The 24,067-nt window shown below is 35.4% G+C and overlaps 1 protein-coding gene across 2 annotated transcripts in view; it reads right to left on the reverse strand.

Annotated features, from left to right (window-relative positions):
- The window catches only part of Edil3 (EGF like repeats and discoidin domains 3), a 476,202-nt gene that overhangs the window by 279,468 nt on the left and 172,667 nt on the right, over positions 1-24,067 (reverse strand). For both annotated transcript variants that reach the window (XM_021223453.2, XM_005065680.4), the window contains one exon: positions 4,792-4,821. In XM_021223453.2, the coding sequence (XP_021079112.1) occupies positions 4,792-4,821 (30 nt within the window). The remainder of the gene's footprint in view (positions 1-4,791; positions 4,822-24,067) is intronic.

A 24,067-nucleotide genomic window follows, 5' to 3' on the forward strand; every position in this document is an offset into this window, starting at 1 on the left:
AAGTCGGGAATAGAACTACCTCAAGATCCAGCTATACTGCTATATATCCCAAGGGCTCTACATATTAATTAGTACAGAGATACATGCACATTAATGCTTATTGCTCCTCCGTTCATAATAGCCATAAACTGGAAACAGCCTAGATGCCCATCAATTGAAGAATAGATGATTAAAATACGGTCCTTTCACGCAACAGATTATTCAGCCATTAGTTAAGGTACAAAATTAGGAAAGTTGTAGGTAAATGGATAGAGATACAGAATATCATTCTGAGTGAGATAATATAAACCCCTAAAGACAAACACCCTCAACAGATACCAAAGCTCTGTGGTCATATAGATTTTACTCCTAAAGAAAAACACTTGAAATTAATATAAACATATAATACAAAAACTGTTTCCAGTTTATGGCTAATATGCACAGACGAGCAAAGAGCATGAATACACATGTATCTCTGTACTAAATAATGCTGCTATGAACATAGTGGAAGAGATGTCCTTGTTGTATGAATGTGCATTCTTTAAGTATATGCCTAAGAGCATAGTTGTTGAATCTTGAGGTAAACAGATTCCTAATTTCCTGAGGACCTGCAATAGTGATTTGCAAAGTGACAGTACAAGTTTGTGCTCCCACAAAGAGTGAAGAAGTGTTCCCCTCTCTCCACATCCTTTTCAGCATAAGCTGTCATGGTGTTTTTGATTTTAGCCATTGTGACAGGAGTAAGATGGTATTTCAGAGTTGTTTTGATTTACATTTCCCTGATGGCTAAGGATGTTGAGAACTTTCTCAAGTCTCTCTCAACAATTTTAGACTCCTCTATTAGGAAGTCTCTATTTAGTTCTATACACCACTTTTTAATTGGATACTTTGGTGTTTTGGACACTTGATTCTTAAGTTTTTTGTAAATTTTAGAGATCAGCCCTCTGTCAGATGTGGGGTTAGTGAATATATTTTCCCATTTTATGGGCTGGCTTTTTGTCTTGTTGACTGTGTCCTTTACCTTGCAGAAGCTTCTCAATTTCAGGAGGTCACATTTATTAATTGTCAATCTTAGTGTCTGTGCTACTGGGGTTATGTTCATGAAGCTATCTCTTGTACTAATTCATTAATGGGTACCTCCCACTTTCTATTCTAAGTGGTTAAATGTGGCTGGATTTATGTTGAGGTCTTTGATACATTTGAACTTAAGTTTTGTGCATGGTGATAGATATGGATCTATCTGCCATCTTCTACATATCTGCATCCAATTATCCCAATACCATTTGTTGAAGATGCTTTCTTTTTTTCCATTGTATAGTTTTAGCTTCTTGTCAAAGATCAGATGTTCATAGTTGTATGGGTTAATATCAGAGTCTTAAATTAGATTCTGTTGGTCTACTGACTAGTTTTTTGCTAGTAACTAAAAAAATCAGTAGCCCTACTAAACACAGATGATAAATGTGCTGAGACAGAAATCAGAGAAACATCACCCTTTACAATAGCCACAAAACCAAAATATTTTGGGGTAACACTAACCAAACAAGTGAAAGATCTGCATACCAAGAACTTGGAAACTCTAAAGAAAGAAATTAAAGAAGATATCAGAAAATGGAAATATCTCTCATGCTCTTGAATAGGTAGAATCAACATAGTAAAAATGTCAGTCTTTCCAATAGCAATCTACAGATTCAATGCATTCCGCATCAAAACACTGGCACAATTATTCACAGACCTTGAAACAATAATACTTAACATTATATGGAAAAACAAAAGACCCAGGATAGTCATAGCAGCCCTCTACAATAAAGGAGCTTCCAGAGGCATCACCATCTCTGACTTCAAGTCCTGCTTTAGACCTATAGTCCATTTTTATTGGTTTAATTGTTTAATTATTAAACTTTTCTAGAGATAGAGCTATGGAGCACATCATCCTTCAAAATGCCTATTGATATTGTATCCCTGTTTTACCACAAAGTTTATCTCAGTAATACATGAAAAACATTATATGCATAAAGGAAGGATGAAAACTGCAATTGTTTTCCTATACCTCAACATAAATTATACAATTATCAACAAAAAACATTTACTCTTTGATCTTTTATGTTAGTGCCTGGTGTATGAGTCAAAGTAAATCTTTAGAAGCAGTGATCTGTTTCTCATTTTTCTGAGAATCTAGAAATAATTACTTCTTCATTGTTTTACAAACTATAGCAATAATCTTTGTATCCTATAAATTAGATTTTAATATTTAAGGCTGTTTTGAATATATTTATGAACAAGACCATTCTTGATAAAATAATTAGGAAAGTTCCTTCAGGCAATAGAGAGAAAATATGTATTTCTCTATAAAAGATTATAGAAAATTCATGACAAATAAGAATGCAGAGCTCTATCTCAGGCCCCAAGGAAATAAAATACAAAAATCAAAATGAAGAAGCAGTTCTTGCTCATTAGGAAATGGTCGGGTAAGTTATCGCTTCTTTCTGAAATGTACGAGTTGTAGAATAATTGAGCATACTCAGCCATGGAGAATTAAATATCAGAAGAAAATAGAAAACAGACCTAAAATAAATGTTACTTAGCTTAAAAAACATCACCATAAACAGGAAATATATCTAACCATTCTGCTTTGATGATAGATTTTTTGTTTGATAGGACAAAAATCTTCCTTTTGTTATTAGTGAAACACAGTTTGATACCTATTATATGTGTGTGTAAACTATATGTGATAAGGTGTTTTTACAAAATAGGTAAGTTTTACAAAAATAGGTAAATTTAACACAAGGAGATATTGAAAGGGGAAAGCTGCTGGCTCACTGAGTCTAAAAAATTGATTATATACATTGCTTTTTACCTGCAATTTTTCCTAGTTTGCAATATGAATATTTATATGTTTAAGATGACACATTTGAAACTGTAGTTTTGGATTTTGCTTGGGATTTATTTTTTCAAGAAACTTAAACCTATTTGCTTAAATATAAAAATATATATTTGTTTGGGATATGTGTATGTATTCTTCTGAATTAAAATGCTTCTGAAAATAGAAAAAAACAAAAAAATAGGTAAATTGACAGTTTTAAAGAATTTTAAAGTATTTTAAGGAAACTGTCACTGTTAAATTGAGCATCTTGGAGTTCACATGAAGATTATGTATGCTTTCGTGTCCAGGAAACGTCACTTTTATGAGTGTTTAATTAAAATTTTATCAAATGCAGTTTCATTTAAATTATGAAAAGTTATATTTATAACCAGAAGTGATGAAATATTGTCATTTTGATTTACATTTCCTTCATGATCAGAGATGTTTAATCCTTTTCCCATGGCATTCTTCTGCCAGGTTTGCAGAAGGCTCCAAGAAAAGAGATTTGTCTAACTTGTAATCTATTTCTTTGGGATGTGTTGCTGTATTGTGTGTGTTTCTTTTTCTGAAGGGGAGTTCATAGCAGGTATATGTGCTGCAAGTCTTATGTCTCATTCCTTTCCCTGGCTGCCTTCTCAGTGTCGTGATTGCTTTATTCTGTGAAAGCTTGTTTGGTGTACTCACATCATTTAATTCTTCTGCTGTCTGAGCTTTATTGTGATACCCAAACAATCATTTTCAATCCAAAATCCCAGGATGCAGTCTGCTCACTTTACTTCTAGGTCTATTATGAGTTCCAGGCATCTCACGTCTAAGAAATACATGCTCTCTTTCTGCTTAGTCCATTCAGTTTCCTGGTGTTTGATTGGAGCTGACCATTCAGGGTCTTCCTATGTGAATAAAACCTCTCTGTAAGCATCCTCTTTCAAGAGAGTGTTTTACTAACCTTCTAGGAATTTTTCAGTGAAATCATATGGATAATCAAGATTAAGCACACAGCTCCAATCATCTCTGCCATGCAATCAACCCGAGTTCCCTTTAGCTTTGGAAACCATTTCCTCCTTTTTATTTATGAGCACTTGGGCCTTTCCTTCACTAAGAAGGAAACTGTCTGGTGCTGACCTCATCAGATGGTTCCACTTCAGGACCTTCAATGTCTTCATATCAGGCCTTCATTGTCTGGGAGCTACTGTCCAGGGTATTGTTAATTGTCAGTTGAGTGAGAATTAATTACCATTAACAATATGAGAATTAAAAAATTTAAATAAGTGCATCTTTAAACTTTAATACCATGCCTGATAGTGTAGACACATTTGATAAGAAAACATAATACCATAGAAAATATTTCAGAAAGATTATCATTTTTTCCTTTTGTTGGATTTAATTGAAACACTTTGCCTTCATTATTTTGAAGCATTTTTTTCAATACCCTAATTTTCTTTGCTCCCATATTCTTTAATGTTGATGTTGCTATGATTTCCTCTGTAATAGCTTGTTTTAAGGTTATTTTCTTTGTTCGCAAAATTTTGAGCCAACATTATTCAAACTAGCTTAGCATAGCCACCTCTGAAATAAAAAATGTTAACAAACAGCTAATTTTCTGTTTGCAACATCAACGAGATGTACTTTAAAAAGTTGAGCCTTCATTTTTGTGTATGTTCACTTGCTCATCTTAGACAGAATCATAATTTGCAGTGAATTCTGGCTGTGAATTTTAAGGGCAGTGCAGGTTACCCTGGACCTCATGATGTCTTGTATCTGACTCCTAAGGGCTGGTACTGGAGGTGTGTACCTTGACTTAAACATCATTTGGGGAGGCTCTGGAGGCTACAGTAGCTTGAACTTAGAGCCAGATGAGCACTCTGCTACTGAGCTATTGCTCCAGCTCGATTTCTCATTTTAAGGTAATAAATTAAATATCAAAACAAGTTGTTGTAATATAGGAAGTTTACCTGGTGAAGGAGGTTCTTCTTCATCTGATGCTATATTAAAGGGGGGAAGGTGAAATGGACAGAAAAAGAGGTTGGTGTGGACAGTGGTAGGGGAAGGGAAAGGGAGAGAAAGAGAAAATGTAAACATTAGTATGTTTCATACTTTTAAATAATCAAAAGTCAAGGACTAATAATTTTAGCATGAACTAGAATTTTTCATTATTTAATGGAATTAACATATAATTAATTATAGGAAATTTAAAAAGATATACACATTGTTTAATGTATGTATTTATTATAAAGTATCATTTTTGTACTAATTTGCTGTTGTTTCTTCCTTTTTATTTTCCAAACAAGACTGACTTTAGTTAGTTCACACAGTTTTAAGCAGTTTTCCAAGGTATAAGTCATATATGACATACAGATCCTGGAACCAGACCCCCAGCCGTTGACAGGTTCCAGAAAGGAGGGAAGCAGTAGGCAAGGGAAAAAGTAAGCCAAGCAATGGTAGTGGTTAGAATCTTGCAATCTGACTAGCAATCTGAATGCTTCTTTACTTATACAGAATTCAGTAAACAGAATAGATTCATGCTGTTTCAAAATATAGATATTTTTGTTTCTGGGCATATGTTTAATTTTTTTCTCTTGCACATCTAGAGCTATAAGTTTAGTCATCATGGTAAATAGAGTTTATCTTTTATAATAATTTTACCTCATTAACCACATAACTTAAATTTGAAGAATTTAGAAGCATATGACAGTGTTCTCACGCTACTAGCTCCTGTGTGTTCAAGAACCCAAGATAGAAAGAAAATCTTCAAGCCAGCCTGAGCAGATTACCATGCCTTGAGTTGTGTGTTATTAACTCTAAATGGTCAGAGTATCAGTGAAAAAATCCTCAGGCCAATTTTGTTGCAGTTATTTTTCAAGTTCTGGAATAATTAACTGTTTTACATTTTGTATTTTATAGAAGTTGACATATGTCTAATCTTGACATTCTTTTGTTCATTGGTCATATGACACCACACTGGCCCTGCATGAGCTAACTATTCTAAGAAAGAGAAAAACCTCATTGTATTGTTGTTGTTTTGTTGTTTTTTAATGCATTTTTTAAATTTTAGAACAATCTTATTTTATATTCCAATCTCACTTCCCTCTCCCTTCCTTAGGGATTCAAAAAATTCTGTCATATCACTTGAGGCAGGACAAACACCCTTCCTCTCCCTGTATCTAGGCTGGTCAAGGTATCTCTCTGTATGGGATGGGCTCCACAAAGTCAGTTCATGCACTAGGGTAAATACTGGGTCCCTTGCTAGTGGCTTCCCAAACTATCCAAGCCATATTACTGTCACCCCACATTCAGAAGGCCTAGTTTGGTCCTAAGTTGTCTCTCCAACTGTCAGTCCAGAGTCAATGAGCTCCCACTTGCTCATGTCAGCTGTTTCTGTGAGTTTCTCCATAATGGTCTTGACCCCTTTGCTCATATTACCACATCTCCCTCTCCATAATTGGACTCCAGGATTTCAGCCTAGTGCTTAGGTGTGCATCTCTGCATCTGCTTCTTACAGTTACTGGATGAAGGTTCTATGGTGACAATTAAGGTATTCATCACTCTTATTACGGTTATAGTTAAGGTACTCTTTCCACTATTGCTTAGATTCTTAGCTGGGGTCATTTTGTGGATTCCCCATCATGGAAATGAAAATCAATCCAATCCTGAGATAACATCTATACCTGTCAGAATAGCTAAGATCATAAACACTAACGAACGTTTATACTGAATAGGATTTTGAGTAAGGGGAACACTCTTCCATTGCTGGTGTGAGTGCAAACTTTTACCGCTGCTTTGGAAATCTGTATGGTGGTTACTCAGGAAAATGGGAATCAATCAAACTTAAGGTCCAGAAATATCACTCTCTGGCATATATCCTAAGGATACCCACTCATACCACAAATGCAGTTAATCATTTACGTTAATAGCAGCATTATTTGTAATAGCCAGAACCTGGAAGTAGTTAGATACCCCTTAATCAGACAATGGGTAAAGAAAATGTGGTACATTTACACACTGGAGTACTAATCAGCTGTAAAAAATGGCATTTTGAAATTTGCAGGCATATAGATTGTACTAGAAAAAATATCCTGAGTGAAGTAACCCAAGACCAAGAATGACAAACACTATATTTACTCACTCATAAGTGGATATTAGACATAAAACAAAGCATACCCACCATACAGACCACAATCATGGGTCTTTGGCAAGCAGCTGTATTGGTTTTATAATTTTTGCTAGTTCCATAGGTTGTGACTGTGCTATCTCCCAATTTTTTTTTAAATTTAAGTGTCTCTATATCATGTTGTATGGGATATAGGGCATTTCTCAGTCCTTGGATTATGATGGAAAGGCAAGAATAAAAATAAGTACAGCTCCCAAGATTATTCCCAATAGATGATTCACTTTCTGTTTTCTATTCAATTAAAAGTCATTGTCAACATCAAAAGCTTTTATTCTATGTGAGAGAACATGATTATTGACTACCACTGATTCAATACCAAGTTGAAACTACACTCAAAATAACATGGGCAATAGATAATCTTATTTTACCAGAAGTCAGAAATAGGGTTAAAAACTCACACACAAAACCACCAACAAAATAGATCCTAAGCAAACAAGAATCTACAATCGATTGTTATTAATATCCTTGAATATAAATGGTCTTAAATCACTTATAAAAAGACACAGGCTAATAGATTGGATATGAAGACAGAATCCATCTTTCTGTTACATACAAGGAACGCACCTCAATTTCAAAGACAGACGTTACGTCAAGGTAAAGGGATGGGAAAGATTTTCCAATCAAATGGTCGTAAAAAGCAAACAGGTGTAGCTATCTTAATATCTTCAAACTAAAATTGATCAAAAGAGATAAAGAAGGTCATTTCATATTCATCACAGGAGAAATCCATCAGGATGAAGTCTCAATTCTGAACATCTATGCCCCAAATACAAAGGCACCCACATTTGTGAAAGAAACATTACTAAAATTCAAATCACACATTAACCCCCACACACTATAGTGGAAGACTTCAACACCCCACTCTCACTACTGCACAGGTCCACCAGACATAAACTTAACAAAGAAACAATGGAAATAACAGAAGTTAGGACCCAATTGTCTTTCACAGACATCTATAGAACAGTCCATCCAAAGAAATGAAAAACCGTCTTCTCAGCACCACATGGAACCTTCTTTAAAATCAACCACATACTTGGCGATGAAGCAAACCTCAACAGACAAAAAAAATTGGAATAACCACCATGGCTTAAAATTAGAATTCATTGTCAACACAAATTGCAGAAACCCCACAAACTCATGGAAATTGAACAATGCCCAATTGTGTCACCCCTGGGTAAAGGAAGAAATAAAGAAAAAAATTGCTATAATTCAATGAAAATGAAGGCACAACATAACCACACCTATGGGATACTCTGAAAGCAGTTCTAAGAGGAAAGTTCATAGCACTAAGTGACCACATGAAGAAACTGGAGAATTGCCACACTAGAGAATTAACAGAACAACTGAAAGTGGTACAACAAAAAGAAGCAAATGCATCCAGGAGGAGTAGACGCCAGGAAATAGTCAAACTGAGAGCTGAAATCAATTAAGTAGAAACAAAGAGAACAACACAAAGAATCAATGAAACAAAGAGTTGGCTCTTTGAGAAAATTAACAAGATAGACAAACCTTTATCCAACCTAACCAAAAGAAAGAGAATATGCTAATGAACAAAATCAGAAATAAAAAGGGGGACATAACAACAGACACTGGGGAAATCCAAAGAATCATCAGGTCATACTTTGGAATTCTATACTCCACTAAGTTGGAAATTTTAAAGGAAATGGATGGTTTTCTGAATAGATATTACTTTCCAAAGTTAAGTCAAGAAGAGATAAACAATTTAAACAGATCTATAACCCCTAAAAAAAGAAAAGCAGCCATAAAAAGCCTTCCAACCAAAAAAAGTCCAGAACCAGATTGTTTCATTGGAGAATTCTACCAAAATTCAAGAAGAGCTAATACCATACTCTTCAAATTTTTCCACACAATAGAAGCAGAAGGATCACTGCCAAACTCTTTTTACAAGGTTACAATTACCTTAGTACCCAAACCACACAAAGGCACAATCGAGATAGAGAATTACAGACCAGTCTCCGTCATGAACATCAATGCAAAAATACTCAATAAAATACTGGCAAATGGAATCCTAGAATACATCAGAAAAATCATGACCAAGTAAGCTTTATCCTAGGGATGCAGGGATGGTTCAGCATACGAATATCCATCAACGTAATCCACCATATAAACCATCTGAAAAAGAAAAACCACATAGCCATCTCATTGGATGCTGATAAAGCATTTGACAAAATCCAACACCTCTTCATGATCAAGGTCTTGTAGAGATCAGGAATAACGGGAACATACCTTAACATAATTAAAACAATATACAGCAACCTGACTGCCATTATCAAACTAAATGGAGAGAAAAATGAAGGTGATTTCCCTAAAATCAGAAACAAGGATGTCCACTCTCTCAGTATCTCTTCAGTATTGTACTTGAAGTCCTTGCTAGAGCAATAATACAACCAAAGGAGATCAAGAGAATACAAATAGGAAAGGAAGAAATCAAACTTTTGCTATCATATTGCAGATGATATGATAGTCTATCTAAGTGACCCAAAGAATTCTATCAGGGAACACCTGCTGATGATAAACACCTTCAGCAAAGTGGCAGGATACAAAATTAACTAAAAAAAATCAGTAGACCTACTATATATAGACAATAAAGGGGATGAGAAAGCAATCAGAGGAATATCACCCTTAGCAATAGCCACAAACTACATAAAAATATCTTGGGGTAACTATAACCAAACAGGTAAAAGACCTGGATAACAAGAACTTGTAGTCTTTAAAGAAAGAAATTAAGAAGATACCAGAAAATGGAAAGATCTCCCATGCTCTTGGATAGGTAGAATCAACATAGTAAAAATTGCAGACTTACCAAAAGGATCTACAGATTCAATGTAAACTCTATCAAAATATCAGCACAATTTTTCACAGACCTCGAAAGGACAATCCTCAACTTTATATGGAAAAACAAAAGACCCAGGATTGCCAAAACAACCATGTACAATAAAGGAACTTCATGAGGCCTCACCATCCCTGACTTGAAGCTCTACTAAAGAGCTATAGTCCTGAAAACAGCTTGGTATTGAGGTAGACCAGTGGAATAGAATATACAACTCTCATATCAACCCACATGCCTTTGAACACCTGATCTTTGACCAAGAAGCTAAAACTATACAATGAAAAAGAGAAAGCATCTTAAACAAATGGTGCTGGAGTAACTAGATTTTGGAATGTAAAAGACAGCAGATAGATCCATATCTATCACCATGTACAAAACTTAAACCTAAGTGGATCAAAGACCTCAATATCAACTCAGCCACATTGAGCCTCTTAGAAGAGAAAGTGGGTAGTAACCTTTAACGAATTGGCACAGGAGACGGCTTCCTGAACATAAGGCCAGTAGCACAGACCTGAGATCGACAATTAATAAATGGGACCTCCTGAAACTGAGAAGCTTCAGCAAGGCAAAGGACACAATCAACAATACAAAACGGCAGCCCACAGAATGGGAAAAGATATTCACAAACCCCACATCTGACAGAGGGCTGATGAGATTTCCTAATTGGATTGGGAGCAGGGGGAAAGGGAGGGGAGAGGGAAATGGGAGAAGGAGAGAGGGAGAAGAGGAGGGGTAGAGGATAACACAGGAAAGCAGGCAGAGAGGAGAGGAGAGAAGGATGAGAGATACCATATTAGAGGGAGCCATTATAAGTAGGAGGAGAGATCTGGTACTAGTGAGATCTTCACAGATCTACAAGAATGACACCAGCTGGGATTAAGTCTACCTTAAATGCCCTTCCATGATAATGAGATTGATAACCATCTTATATGCCATCCTCGAACCCTCAGCCAGTAGAGGAAGCAGAGGCAGAAACCCACAGCTAAAAACTGAACTGAACTCCTGGAACCCAGTTGCAAAGAGGAGTGATGAGCAAAGGAATTAAGACAAGGCTGGGGAAACCCACAGAGGCAGCTGACCTAAACAAGGGGGAACACATGGACACCAGACTGATGCCGGAGAGGCCAGCTTGGGAGTGGTCCAGACACCCCTCCCCAACCTGGGTGTCAGATAAGAGGCCTCAGCAATCTGAGGGACCTTGGAGATTACATCATTGATCAGTAGTTATTCCAGGCATACAAATAGACTTTGGGAGCCTATTCCACATGAAGGGTTGCTCTCTCACGCTGGACATATGGGGGAGGACCAAGGCCCTGCCTGGGATAATATGACAGACTTTGAAAATCCCTCATAGAAGCCCTTACCCTCCCTGGGGAGCAGAGGGTGGATGGAGGGGGGGTAAGGAGTATTTGGTCTCCAGAGGAGGAGGCGTGGGAGAGGGAACTGAGAGTAACGTGTGTAAAATATTAAATAAATAAAACAAAAAAAGAAAAAAGATTATAGTGCACATTCAAACCCAGTCTTAAGATCCTGTATGCCATTTTCCTACACTTTCTTCTTCTCCAAACACTCAACAATATAATTCAGTCATTAACATGTCCCCCCACACACTCTAGTAATCAGTCATAATAGATGATACCATGAGACTTGCTTTGTTTGCTTGTTGAGATAACATCTCACTGTCTACCCAAGGATGACCTGGAATTCTATGCATTGTAGATTGGCCTCGAACTCACAGACTTGAAGTGATCATACTTCCTAAGGTCCGTGGCCCAAGTGTAGGATTTACAGTTATAACCCATGGCACCCAGATTTATGGATGGGAATTTTAAAGAAGGGATAAAGGTAATTTTCTCATTTATTCTTCACCCCACGTAGGGCTATACACAGATAGTGTAAAAGTGCATGCATGCACACACACATACACACACACACACACATACACACATCTTACTGCAGCATTTCACAACCCTGGAGCCAATGCCTAACTTTTTTGTCAAACTAATTACTTAGAATCCTTTAAATGGCACTAATTCGTAGCAGGATATAAATATTGACTTGTAATATTACTATGTGGTTATATAAAGCATATATAGTTCACTAAAGGTTTTTTGTTTTCTGGTTTGGGGTTTTTGGTTTCTCTGTATTGTTTTGAAGGCTGTCCTGGAACGTGCTCTGTAGAACAGGCTGGCCTTGAACTCACAGAGATCTGCTTGCCTCTGCCTCCCCAGTGCTGGAATTAAAGGCGTGTGCCACCTAGGCCGGACTTCATTAAAGTTTTAATCATGCTGCTTCCCGATTTGAATTGGAGGTATCTGAGAGCAATGAAACTACAAACTAATAACCTAATGCTGTGTGGATGTTGGAAGAGAACACAGAAATAGAAGAGTGAAAATCCGAGTTCATATGAGTAGCTTCACAATTCCTCATACAATGTACCTGTTTACCTCTATGATACCACACACATTCTGGGCAGAGCTATGCCTGCTCTGTGTATAGAAGCAATTTTCCCAGAATATTATCATTGAATAATATGTCAAAAGCCATTATTACTTCATTTGATATGTGATGTTTTAAAATTAAAAAAATATTAAGTTGAATGACTTATAAAGTAACTTTGTCCCGATTTTATTTATTAACCACTATATACTCTGCAGTCAGGAAATATTCTCCACTCTTTCCACTGAAGTCCCAGCTCCACTGGGTACACTTGAAACAAACCTACTTTGTGTCCCTACAGTGCTTTACATTCCCATTTTGGCTTGCCTCCTTGGCACATAAAGAAATAGAGTGAGTGAATATGGTCGGCACACATGACGTTGCATATATAAATATTTGAAAAGTTGTTTCCTGCTTCATAATGTCCAAAATATACCATAATGGATTCACAGAAGAAAGTTACTGGCAGCTTCCTGATTCATTGGTAGGAAAATGTCAACAAGGTTTGTGGAAGACCTGATTTACCATGGGTCATTGCAAATATCTGGAGATTTAAATAGATAAAATTAAATATGCTTGTTAATGTTACATGATTAAACACACTTAATTCACAAGGCAACTAATAGTTGAAGATTATTGAGGTTACACAGGTACCATTGGCTCAAAAATTTGACAAAAACTTGATGTTAGAATTAGATATGGTATCAGTTTTACTGAAAAACTGTATTCCTTCCTTATACCTTTGTTAAGCAAAGACTCATTCAATGTCTTCTCAGAAAAAGGAGAACAACAAATGACAAAGAGTCTATTGAAATTTGTTCACTACAAATTGGGACATGAAATGAGTACTGACAAAATTCCTGGTAATGTCACCTGGGCATCAGCCAAAGTAGGAATGAAATGAAACAAAATCTGACATTGGGACTGAGATGATATGTCCTTTGGGGGGAAGTTTTCCATGCCTTTTACAATGCAGGGATATAAATAGAAAAGAAGAACCTGGCTATAGCTATACAGAACATGGAAAGGCAATGATACCCAAGAATGGAGTAGTAGAATTCCCAAGATTTTAACTGTTATGAATGTGTAAGCCAGAACATTTCAAAGACTGCAGAAAGTCCCCCAAAAGGCAAGTATAAACTTGGCTTTTGCTGTTGTTGGAATTGGTCTGATTTAAAACTAATGTTTAAAACATTAGGAGGTGGACCCAACAGTGATGATGCCTACTTTTCATGCTGGCACTAAGGAGGCAGAGACAGGTAGATCTGTGAGTTCAAGGTCAGCCTGGTCTACACAGTGAGTGCTCCATGGCAGCTAGGGGTACACACAGAAACCTTGTCTTGAATAATTTTTTAAAATGTAGGAAATATTCTTACCTTTATATTTGAGCTTGGCATACCTTAATTTATCTTTAATGCAAGTGTACAATATAAAATTAGCAGGAACAGAATATTGCATAGGGTTTTATTTCTATGCATCATTTTCCTTGATTTCCCATAATATTTAGGTAGTACCCATAATTTTAATATTCACCGTGTTCACCAAGACTTAAATAGATATATAAGGTCTTTGTGTTAGTTGGTTTAACTAATTAGTTGTTATTTAGTTCTGTAGAAAGGCCTTTGTGTATGACACTGAGCAAAACATCAAAATAAACGGGTGGTAACTCAAGTCCCATAATAAAAATAAACCTTCAAATTCGTATCAGCAGCCCAAATAACGTTATTTCCAAGAACTTGCACCATGGAAAGTATTGTCATGCTCTCCACATGCCATGTGCTCTTCCTGTTTGCTTCTAAGAGTCATGAAATAAGTGGTAAATAAAGATGTGGATCTGACTCTAGCCAGTCTTATTTAGTTCTTGAAATTAAAACACAGGTACCAAGCAGAAAAAAAAAACAAACGATAAAATAATTGTTGCTAAACCCAACTATTAGATGCACTGTAATTTGGGTGATGTTGGGAAGACAGACAGTAAAGATACATCTGACATTCAGGAATTAGCTAAATAGTGTTCTTTCCTCAAGCATAGCAAACCTTCCCTTGATGTTTGTTAACATGTTGCAACACTTTACACATCTTTTGAATTTGAATTTTGGGTGTTATCCCAGGCTACTGTATTTTTAAAAAGCTCTGCAGGTGGCTTTTTTGAATATTACATTTTGAAAATGATGGCTGTAGACCATCAAAGGTTGATTAACTGGAAAGAAGCCATGGGTCCAGTTGGTGCAAGTACCATAGTAAGTTATAAGCAGGGAAAAATGGAATAAAGTAAAATCACTTTGAAATATATATTGATATTCTCTCTTTTTTGTGTAATATTATCAAGATTTGTTGTATGTCTCCATTATTGTATTTGAGGAAAATGACAGTAGGTTTTAATTAAACTACATAAAATAAAACCTGTCCTTTTCTGTTAGCCAAAGTCATTGTTCCAGGTACAGAAATAAGAGTGCCCTTTGCTATCCATAGGTTTAGTACCTAGATACCCAAGTCTCTTCTATAGAATGACACAGTTCATGCATATAATGATGTCCAAAACTCAATATACTTTAAGTGATTTCTGGGGTGCATACAATATCCAATATATCACAAACTACACAGAGGCAGTTATTTTAGCATACTGTTTAAAATAATGTCCAGTATAACAATATATTCTTGTTTAGCACAGAAGTACATTATTTTTGTCTGATCCTGGTTGAATTTCCAACCTAAGATACAAAAAGCTAAATTTGGCAATATTTGCCAACAACATTGTGTAATGAGAAGTCTACTGATGTTTGCATGGGGAGAAGCAGTTGGGAGGGAAGTGTTTTCATTTTTCTGAGAAAGTGTAATATATTTTTCATCTTCATCCTCTCCATTTTTCTCCTTTATATATTAACAAGGAAGCCTATAGAAACCTAACGAATCATCAAATACCTTTAAATCATAATTGATGATTTTTTTAAAAGATGGCTCACTAAAAATAATACATGTTATGACATAATCTATTATATTTAGCTGCTAAACCATTTGTTGTGATTTTTAGATATTTATGTTTATAGAAATTCAGTAATAACTGCAACACTTTTGAAAACCTAAAATTATCTATGCAATTATTTCTATATTCAATGTTGTACTCTGGTAATATTTCAAAATATATTATTCAGCGTGTTGGAGATTATTAATATGTATATAGTTATGATTACCTTCTATAAAATTTATCAGTGTTGTGTGTATATTATTAAGAAAAAGGAAAACAATCACTTCAAACTGAAACTTGGATATTCCACTTCAGAAACATATGGAACTCTATACTTGATAATCCTGTGTGACCAGTGAACCATACAGACCATGAATTCTGATGAGGAAAAACTATGTTCTATACTCTTTGATTAGCATACTGTTCAGGTTATCCATATTCAGTTTCAGTGTTTCTTCATAAAAGTATTCTGGAATGCATGAAATATCATTGGAGGCATTGAGACCACTACAAACTGAGACTCCCAGAACTAACCAGCATGTATCAATATAATAGACCTACTCCTTTGATTTGGAAGTGGTCACTTTTCTTTTCCAAAACAATATAGTGTGCATATGTTTAAATAGTAGGAGAGTACCTAGAAGAAGCAGGAGAACTTCACTGAAAGGCATGTTTCCTTGCCCACACCCACCCATCCACCAACCCCACACATTCTCTTCTCTTTCTTCTTGAGGTACCAACAAGTGAAGTACAGTAACTACTCAAACACAATTGTCTGTATATTACCCTAATAACCTCTCATGCAAAACACATGAACTTCTTCATTGGAAAGACTTTTGTCTTTTTGTGTTTTAAGCAATTCTCTCTGTATTTTTTGTTCTTCAAATACTTTTGAATTTTAAGTGAACTTTTAGTACTTGCATAGTTTACATGTTAGAAACAATTTTGTAGTCAATGTGATGTTATATCATGTAGAAAAACCTCATTAGAAAATATAAAGTAGATAATATTCTATCATGCATTTTCATGTGGATACTTATCAACTCATAGTCACTTAGGAAATTAGTTAATTTTATAACAAGAATGCTTTTAAGCATATAACTAAATATGCAGCCAGCTATTCCATATGCAATAATATTCACTGATATTTTGAAATATTTTTATCTTAACATCAATGAAGTTAATATGTTGATGATAAAATTTATGTGTCATACTCATGCCTATCTGATGGCAAATGTGTGTGTGTTTTCTTATATTTTTGGTTGTGAGCCTAGCCTTTAACAGCTGAGCCATCTCTCCAGCCCATGTGTGTGTTTTCTTATAAGACAAAGAAAAGCAAATAATCTCAGACTTAAACTCAATAATAAAAGTAAGGTAGATCATATTATTTAGTTGGTTTAGGTGGTACTTAAGGGAAGTATTTAAAGAAAGACTTAAGTTGTTTGGGTTTTGTTTCTTGTTTGTTTGTTTGTTTTCTTGTTGTTTTTGGTTGTTGGCCCAATAAGAACAGGACTAAAAATATCAGAATTTCAGTTACTATCTTCTTGCTTGTTTTTGAGTATGGCAAGAACATAGAATGACTTTCCTAAAAATCTGCAGGCTAAGGTCAGTTCTTCACTGTAGGAATTACAGAGCATTTGAGTTCAGTGAGGTGCAATGGGCACAGTATTTGCACAGAAAATATATACCAAATCAAAAGCTCCTGTTTTTTTTCTTTTTGAAGACTTTCACATGCATTTTGAGTCCTTAGTACTAGTACAGCAAATGGATGTATTTCACTTCCCAGAATTTGGCAGTTTGAAATATGTACACCATACTATAGACACGTACTCAGGCTTCCAATGGGCTACTGCCCTCAGCTCTGAAAAAGCTGACTCTGTTATTACACACCTCTTAGAGGTAATGGCTGTTATGGGTATACCTAAAACAATAAAAACTGACAATGGTCCAGCATATGTTTCCAGTAAATTGGAACAATTCTTCAAATATTATAATATAAAACATGTAACTGGTATACCTTACAATCCCACAGGACAAGCAATAATTGAAAGGTCTAACCGAACCTTAAAGGAGATGCTTCATAAACAGCCAGGGAAAACAAAGACACCTAGACACAGGTTACACAATGCTTTACTAACGTTGAATTTTCTTAATGCTGATGAAAAAGGACAAACTGCAGCAGAAAGACACTGGACTACAGAGAAGACTTCTGAACTGAACCAACCGGTGTATTTTAAGGATGTTATGACCTCAGTCTGGAAACCAGGATATGTGTTACGTTGGGGAAGGGGTTATGCTTTTGTTTCCACAGGAGAAGAAAAGGTTTGGGTTCCATCAAAATTAATTAAAATTCGATCAGAACAGAAAACATCTCAGGAGGAGGACGATAACAGCCCATCTACAAATTCATAGTCCACAATGGGTAAAGTGACCTCCTAAAAGGAAAGAGAAGTGCTTTGTTTTTGTCCTCACAGGTAAACTCAGCAAAGAATACTGGACACATGGATTCCTGTAGAAGAATGAATAGCTACCCTGAGGACCATCAAACACACACTGTGTGGTATCAAAGTCTAAATCTCTCTATATTGCTTTTTCATAGTACACCTTTATCTTTATTTCTTCACATACCTCAGTTCCCATTCATTTAACTGAAACTGGCTTTGGAGTTGGATTGGCTCTCCTACTCTAAACCCAAGCATATTATTTAAATACAATTCAGAATTTCTGTATTATATCAAAGAGCCATTGATATAAGACAGAAGAAATAAAATGAGGGACTGTTATCTGTGGATTTCTTTTTCTGAACAGTCTAATTTCCTTCAGGTTTTCCATCTTCCCTATTGTCACCTCTTCTGTATGCATACATATGAAAGTTAAAATATTTCTTTGTTAACAGTAATGTTTGAGTTTTCCAGAGAACAAGGGATTTCCTGACAGCAATCTTCAACTGCTTCCGAAAGAGAATGAGGATCCACTTCCTTGACTTCACCTGATTCGACTGGAGGCATCATTGACTCCACCTGACAAGCACTATCCTGAAACTGGCTTGAAAATACATCACTCTACACATCTCCGGACCAAGAAACTGAAACAGCACATCTTCCACAATCTGACCAGAGCTTCAATCAACACTAGAACCCCAGTCAGGAACTTCAATCAAGCATCTCCTGCCATACTGAGACTGTCTGATCTACTCAGATTTTGTTATACTAACATTTTCTTTTCACAGGTCCCCATGAGATTATCATCGTCCCATCTCAGCAGGAAGTAGTTTTGAGAATTCCACGCCCCCTCTCCCTACTATTGATATTATAAGATTACACCTGTTAGTGTTAGTTTTCAATTATTTTAGAGTTGGGATTGGAAGGAGGTGTTCATATTTGGGTGTTTCTTTAAGATAAGTTTAGGTTTAGATAGAATAGATGTTTGATACATTTTGTTCATGGACACAAGTTAGTTGTCCTTTTTTAGACTAAAAGGGGAATTGTAGGAGGAAGTCTATGTCGCCATTAAACATGTGACTTACTAGAGGCGCATACAGATGAGGTAATAAAAGGGCGGTTTACCACACCGCTAACCACACCCACTTTAGGCAGGACTAAAGACGTATACGGCTGGACGTAAAGACGTATACGTACGTAGGCGGAACTACGTCACTAGCCAAGCCCACTTTTGGGCATGGCTAGGGGCGTTACGGGGGAAGGCATAAAAGACAGCGCACAGGAAGTCTCGCTCTCTTTTCCTGGAGTTCGGCTTCCGGTCCAGTCGCTAGCTGAGATCTGCTGGGCTTCTCGGGGTTTGGTATCGTGTGAGTAATTTTCTAAATTAAATACTTAGCTTCCCTTTCAGTAACTGTGTGTCGCGTATCGTTACAGCGTCCGTAAAGCCAACACATACAAATATAATCATAATATGGAAACCTAATCATGTATGCATATAGTTTGCATGGCCATGTTTTAGTTGTTTTCATAAACAGAGTTTCATAAGACAAGTCTGAATCAAAATTTGCTTACCATTTGACATATAATTTCTATTCTTTTACCTGAAGCAGGGCTGGAATTCAAAGGTACAGGTCTTAACACAGTAAAGTTGGATGGCCATTTAATTCAGTCATTTTTGTTAATAAAGCTCAATTGCTTTCTTATACAATGTTTCTAATACATCAAAAAGAAAGCTTTGAATAATCATCATATTTTATATCACTCTTAATATTTAAATGTGTTATTTCAACAATTAAATTCAATTTCCTGTTTTGGAGCAAGAAAAGAGAGTATATTTAAAAGTCAAATGGTACTCTAGTGACCATTTGATGATTTGTGAATAATTACATCTGCAATTGTTAAGCAAACACAAAACATAACAAACAATAGTGTGCTAACTGAGTAGGTTAATTTTGACAATCACAGCATGCATTTTCTATGTTTGGTAGCAATAGAGCTCACATGGGTTTTGCAACTAATTATATACTGAGTTATTTTAAATACCCTTTACAGTGAATTTAATAGTAAGAGATTCAAATGAGGAATAAAATATGAAATGGAAACTGTGATTTTACTATTTGCTATTGACTAAAATATATATTTTAAAAAATTACCACAACTCTTAGAAATCTATACAGTCAAGTAGTTTGTGTAGTCTATGTAATATTACAGCTTTTGTTAAAGATTTGTTTTCTTGGCTAACAATGTTAAGCTAGTGTTATTTATACCAATAAAGGGACATACAACTAAATATCTGATGGTCCTAAAATGAATTTTGCTTAACCAGTCAACTCTCCTCCCATATCTAAACTGATTCCATCTTCATGGATTAACTTGACACCACACCCCATCACATATTTAGAGGAAACTAGTTTCCATAATCTGTCCCAATCCCTCTGGCTTTCATTCTAAATCCTAGAGACCACATTAATCAAATACAGCAGACTTGTTTTCCATGTAGGACAAGATCCCTATTTTATGAGCAATGATTATATATCAATTTCATATAATGTTTATAATTTGGAATGATTAAATAGATTTAGATAGTCAATTATAGCGATCAGAAAATGAAACCCAGTGTGTAAATTTGTTGACCTTTCATAATATCATTACCCTGGTACAGTTAAACCAAAGGTATCCATAAATAATCGAAGATCAAATAGAAAGAGAAATTTCAAAGGATGAAACAGATGAAAAGTTACTAAAATTATCCCTGATACTCACTTCCAGTGGAATGAATCTAGCCATAATATTGGGCAAAATAAATATGAAAAGCATAAATTACCCTAAAGTAAGAATGATTAATGTGGCATGAAGTACCAGGGACTTGAAATTATCTGTCTCTACTCATGAACTTGGTCAAAACACCCAAATAATGTAGATGGCTTGACAAGCAGTGGGGACTGATACTATCAGCTTCTTGGTCATTGGATTTATTTCTTTTTGAAAGAGACTGCTCAACTCAACCTCAATTCATTTCCTTAAGGCTGGACAAATGACCTAATCTGCAAAACAAATGTGTTAAAACCAAAGAAGAAAAAACATACTACAATGTAATGGAAAGATAGCAATATTGGCACAAAACTCAGTGTAAATATCTACTTAAGGAAACCACAAAATCAATGAGCATAAAATGTTAATGCTGGTTAAGACTTAGGGATTGAGTGTGTTGGCAGAAAGTCCACTGTGATACTGAGTTAGTGCATGCATTAGAAAATAAAAGTATAATTATTTAATCATCTACATTAACAACTCAAAATGCATCTCTAATAAATTTTAAAATATTAGAACACATGTAATTCTTCAATTGTGTGTTATCTATAATGTAGTAGTATCTAAAATGCTATAGAGCATTTTCCTACATTCTATTAACATTTATTTGTGTGACCTTGCATGGGTATTAAAATCATGATGTATTTGAGGAAGTCAGAAGACAATTTCCAGGAGATGGTCCACTCCATGAGTCCCATGGACTGATCTTGGAAGTAAGAGCTTTTAATCTCTGAATCAATTTATTGGCCCTTTTTAAAATTTTGAAACATAATATAACTAATGGGTGTGTTATATTTGGTGAGTAAATAATAATTGATAAGTTTTGTGACTGTAGCATAACATATTCAAATGTACTGTGAAAAAGTTGCTAAAATATAAAATTACATTAGAATCATAAGAAAATATGAAACACATATATTACTTAATAAACTTATTAAATAATAAACTTATTATTAATAAACATAGCACAATGTATTCATTTTTTATAAATAATGATTTTTAGGTAATCTATACCATTGGTCTAGCTTCTACAGCCCATTTTAAATTAAATTGGGCAATATTATATTTGAAACTTTATCCCATGGGATATATTATATTTTAATAATCTTAATGTCCATGGGGTGCAATTAAAATATTCCCTACCCCATGCCTATGTAGCACAATACAGAAAGTGGCTGAGTCACGTTAGCTAAAGATTTAGACCAACAAACAGTAGTTCTTGCCCTTGACTTCATTTTGAAGTAAAGGGTAAAATTCCTAAATCCAGTATGAGATTCATAGTTTCATTTTGCTGTAGCTTCTGGGTGGCAAAACCTGTTGGGACAAGAAACTACAGCAACAATTTCAAGAATGGATATTCTAACTCTTATTATATTGTTAAACCATGAATGTAAACTTTTTATTAAAATAAATCTAAAAATTGTATTCTATAACACATTGATTTTCCTTGAGTTAATTTCTAATATGTTTTACTTTTTTCCTCCATTCCTCTGTTCCCCTTGGACCAAAGCACGTAATAGTCTCCTTTCTACTTACATGTTGTGCTCTCTAATATTTGGTGTCATTTACCACCTTTGTAGTTTCAAGACTTTTAAATGTCCATACCCATATATACATTAATATATATATGGGATATCATTTAAGGGAGACCATGTAGTATTTATGTTTCTGAGTCTGAATTATGAGCATTGGTTATACATCAATTTCATATAATGTTTATAATTGGGAATGTTTAAGTAGATTTAGATAGTTAGTCAATTATAGTGATTAGAAAATGAAACCCAGTGTGTAAATTTGTTGACCATTCATAATATCATTATCCTGATTTACCCAATCAGTTAATTTCTTGATAATTTCATTTTCAATACATCTACACACAATTCCATTGTGATTAGGAACTATATTTCATTACCCAATTATTGATGGACATCAAGTCTGAGTCCAAATTTCTTTGCTACTTTGAATGTTGAACCAGTAAATACAGATGGGCAATTGTCTGTGAAGTAAAATAGTGAGACATTGAGGCATAATCTTAGGAGAGGTACAGCTAGGTCATACTGTGTGATGACTAACATGTTTCATATGACACACGTGGAATGAGGGAACCTCAGTGAAGGATGTAGCTCTACCAGAGTGACCTTTGGGCACATCTGTGGGGCATTTTCTTAACTGTTCATTCATGTGGAGAAACTCAATCTATTATGGACAGTACCATTCCTGGGTAGGTGGGACTGGCCAGTATAAGAAAGGTAGTTGAGCAAGAGAGGGAGAGCACACAGGTATCAGCTTCATGATGCTTTCCTCTTCTGTTCCTGCATTCTGGTTCATGACTGTCATTTATGCTTTGGAGTTTCTCAGTGATTGACTCTAACTTGGAAGCCAAATAAATCCTTTCCTCTCCAATTTGCTTTTGGTCATGGTACTTATTGCAGCAAAAGAAACAAAATACATTATGTGACAATTCTATTTTTAATTTACATAGAAGTCTCTATGGAGGTCTTCATAGTGACTAAGCCAGAAAATAATGGCTCCTTTTTCCTATGTCCTTACTAGCATTTTCTCCTTTATTTTGTCTTTCTTTTTGGTTTGTCTTTGAAGATGGTCATCCCAACTGAGAGGAGATGGATTATCAAAGTAATCTTAATTTGCATTTTCCCATAGTTAACATGTTGAACACCTAAAAAATTATTCATTGCAATTTGTGTTTATTCTTTTGAGCTTGTTCATTTCCTTTGCTCATTTGTTGACTGGCAGTTTGATAATTTAGTGTTGTGTCTGTTTGTTTGCATTCAGTTCATTATATTTCCTAGATCAAACTTTCCTGGCTGAGATAAAGCCTTTAGGGTATTTCTCTGATTCCGTGGGATCTCTGTAGATTGTTATGCAGAAATACTTAAACATAATGAGGTGCCATTGTTAGTTCTTGAGTGTTTTCCTTTGCGATTTTAGTCAGTTAAGAAACTTCTTGCTTTCTGGAGGTGGTGGCATGTATGCAAGAGGATCTCTCTATGGGTTTGAGGTCATCCTGATCTATAGACCAGCATCCAAAACAGCCAGAGCTCCATAGAGAAACCCTGTCTCAAAAAGAAAAAAAATTAAAGAAAAAGAAAAACAAAGCTCTTGTCTACGCCTGTATCTTAAATGCTTTCCCTCAATGTTTGTAGTTTTCTTAGAAATAGACAAATATAGGTAGGAAAAATTATTTGCTGATAGGATTAGTCTATCAGGTAGTGAGTAAATGGCAGGAACTCAACTCTTAGCCTGGAGACTGGAAATGAAGCAGATCATGAGGGAAAATGCTTGTTTGTTTGCATCCACATTCTGGCTTAGAGCTCAGGTACAGCTACCTAAGGAAGGCACAGTCCACAGTATGTTGGGACTTTCTACCTTAATTATCAATTAAGGAAATGCCCCACAGATATGAGTATAGGACAGTATTAGGGAGGCAATTCCTCCATGAGAGTTCCCTCTTTCCCATGTATCACATTCACAATTTTATCTAATTGTAACATTATTTCATGTATTTTGAATTGGTTTCTTGTGAAGGATGAGA

This window comes from Mesocricetus auratus, unplaced genomic scaffold (genome assembly GCF_017639785.1).
Source record: "Mesocricetus auratus isolate SY011 unplaced genomic scaffold, BCM_Maur_2.0 Super-Scaffold_100020, whole genome shotgun sequence".
In the NCBI taxonomy this organism is placed as follows: Eukaryota; Metazoa; Chordata; class Mammalia; order Rodentia; family Cricetidae; genus Mesocricetus; species Mesocricetus auratus.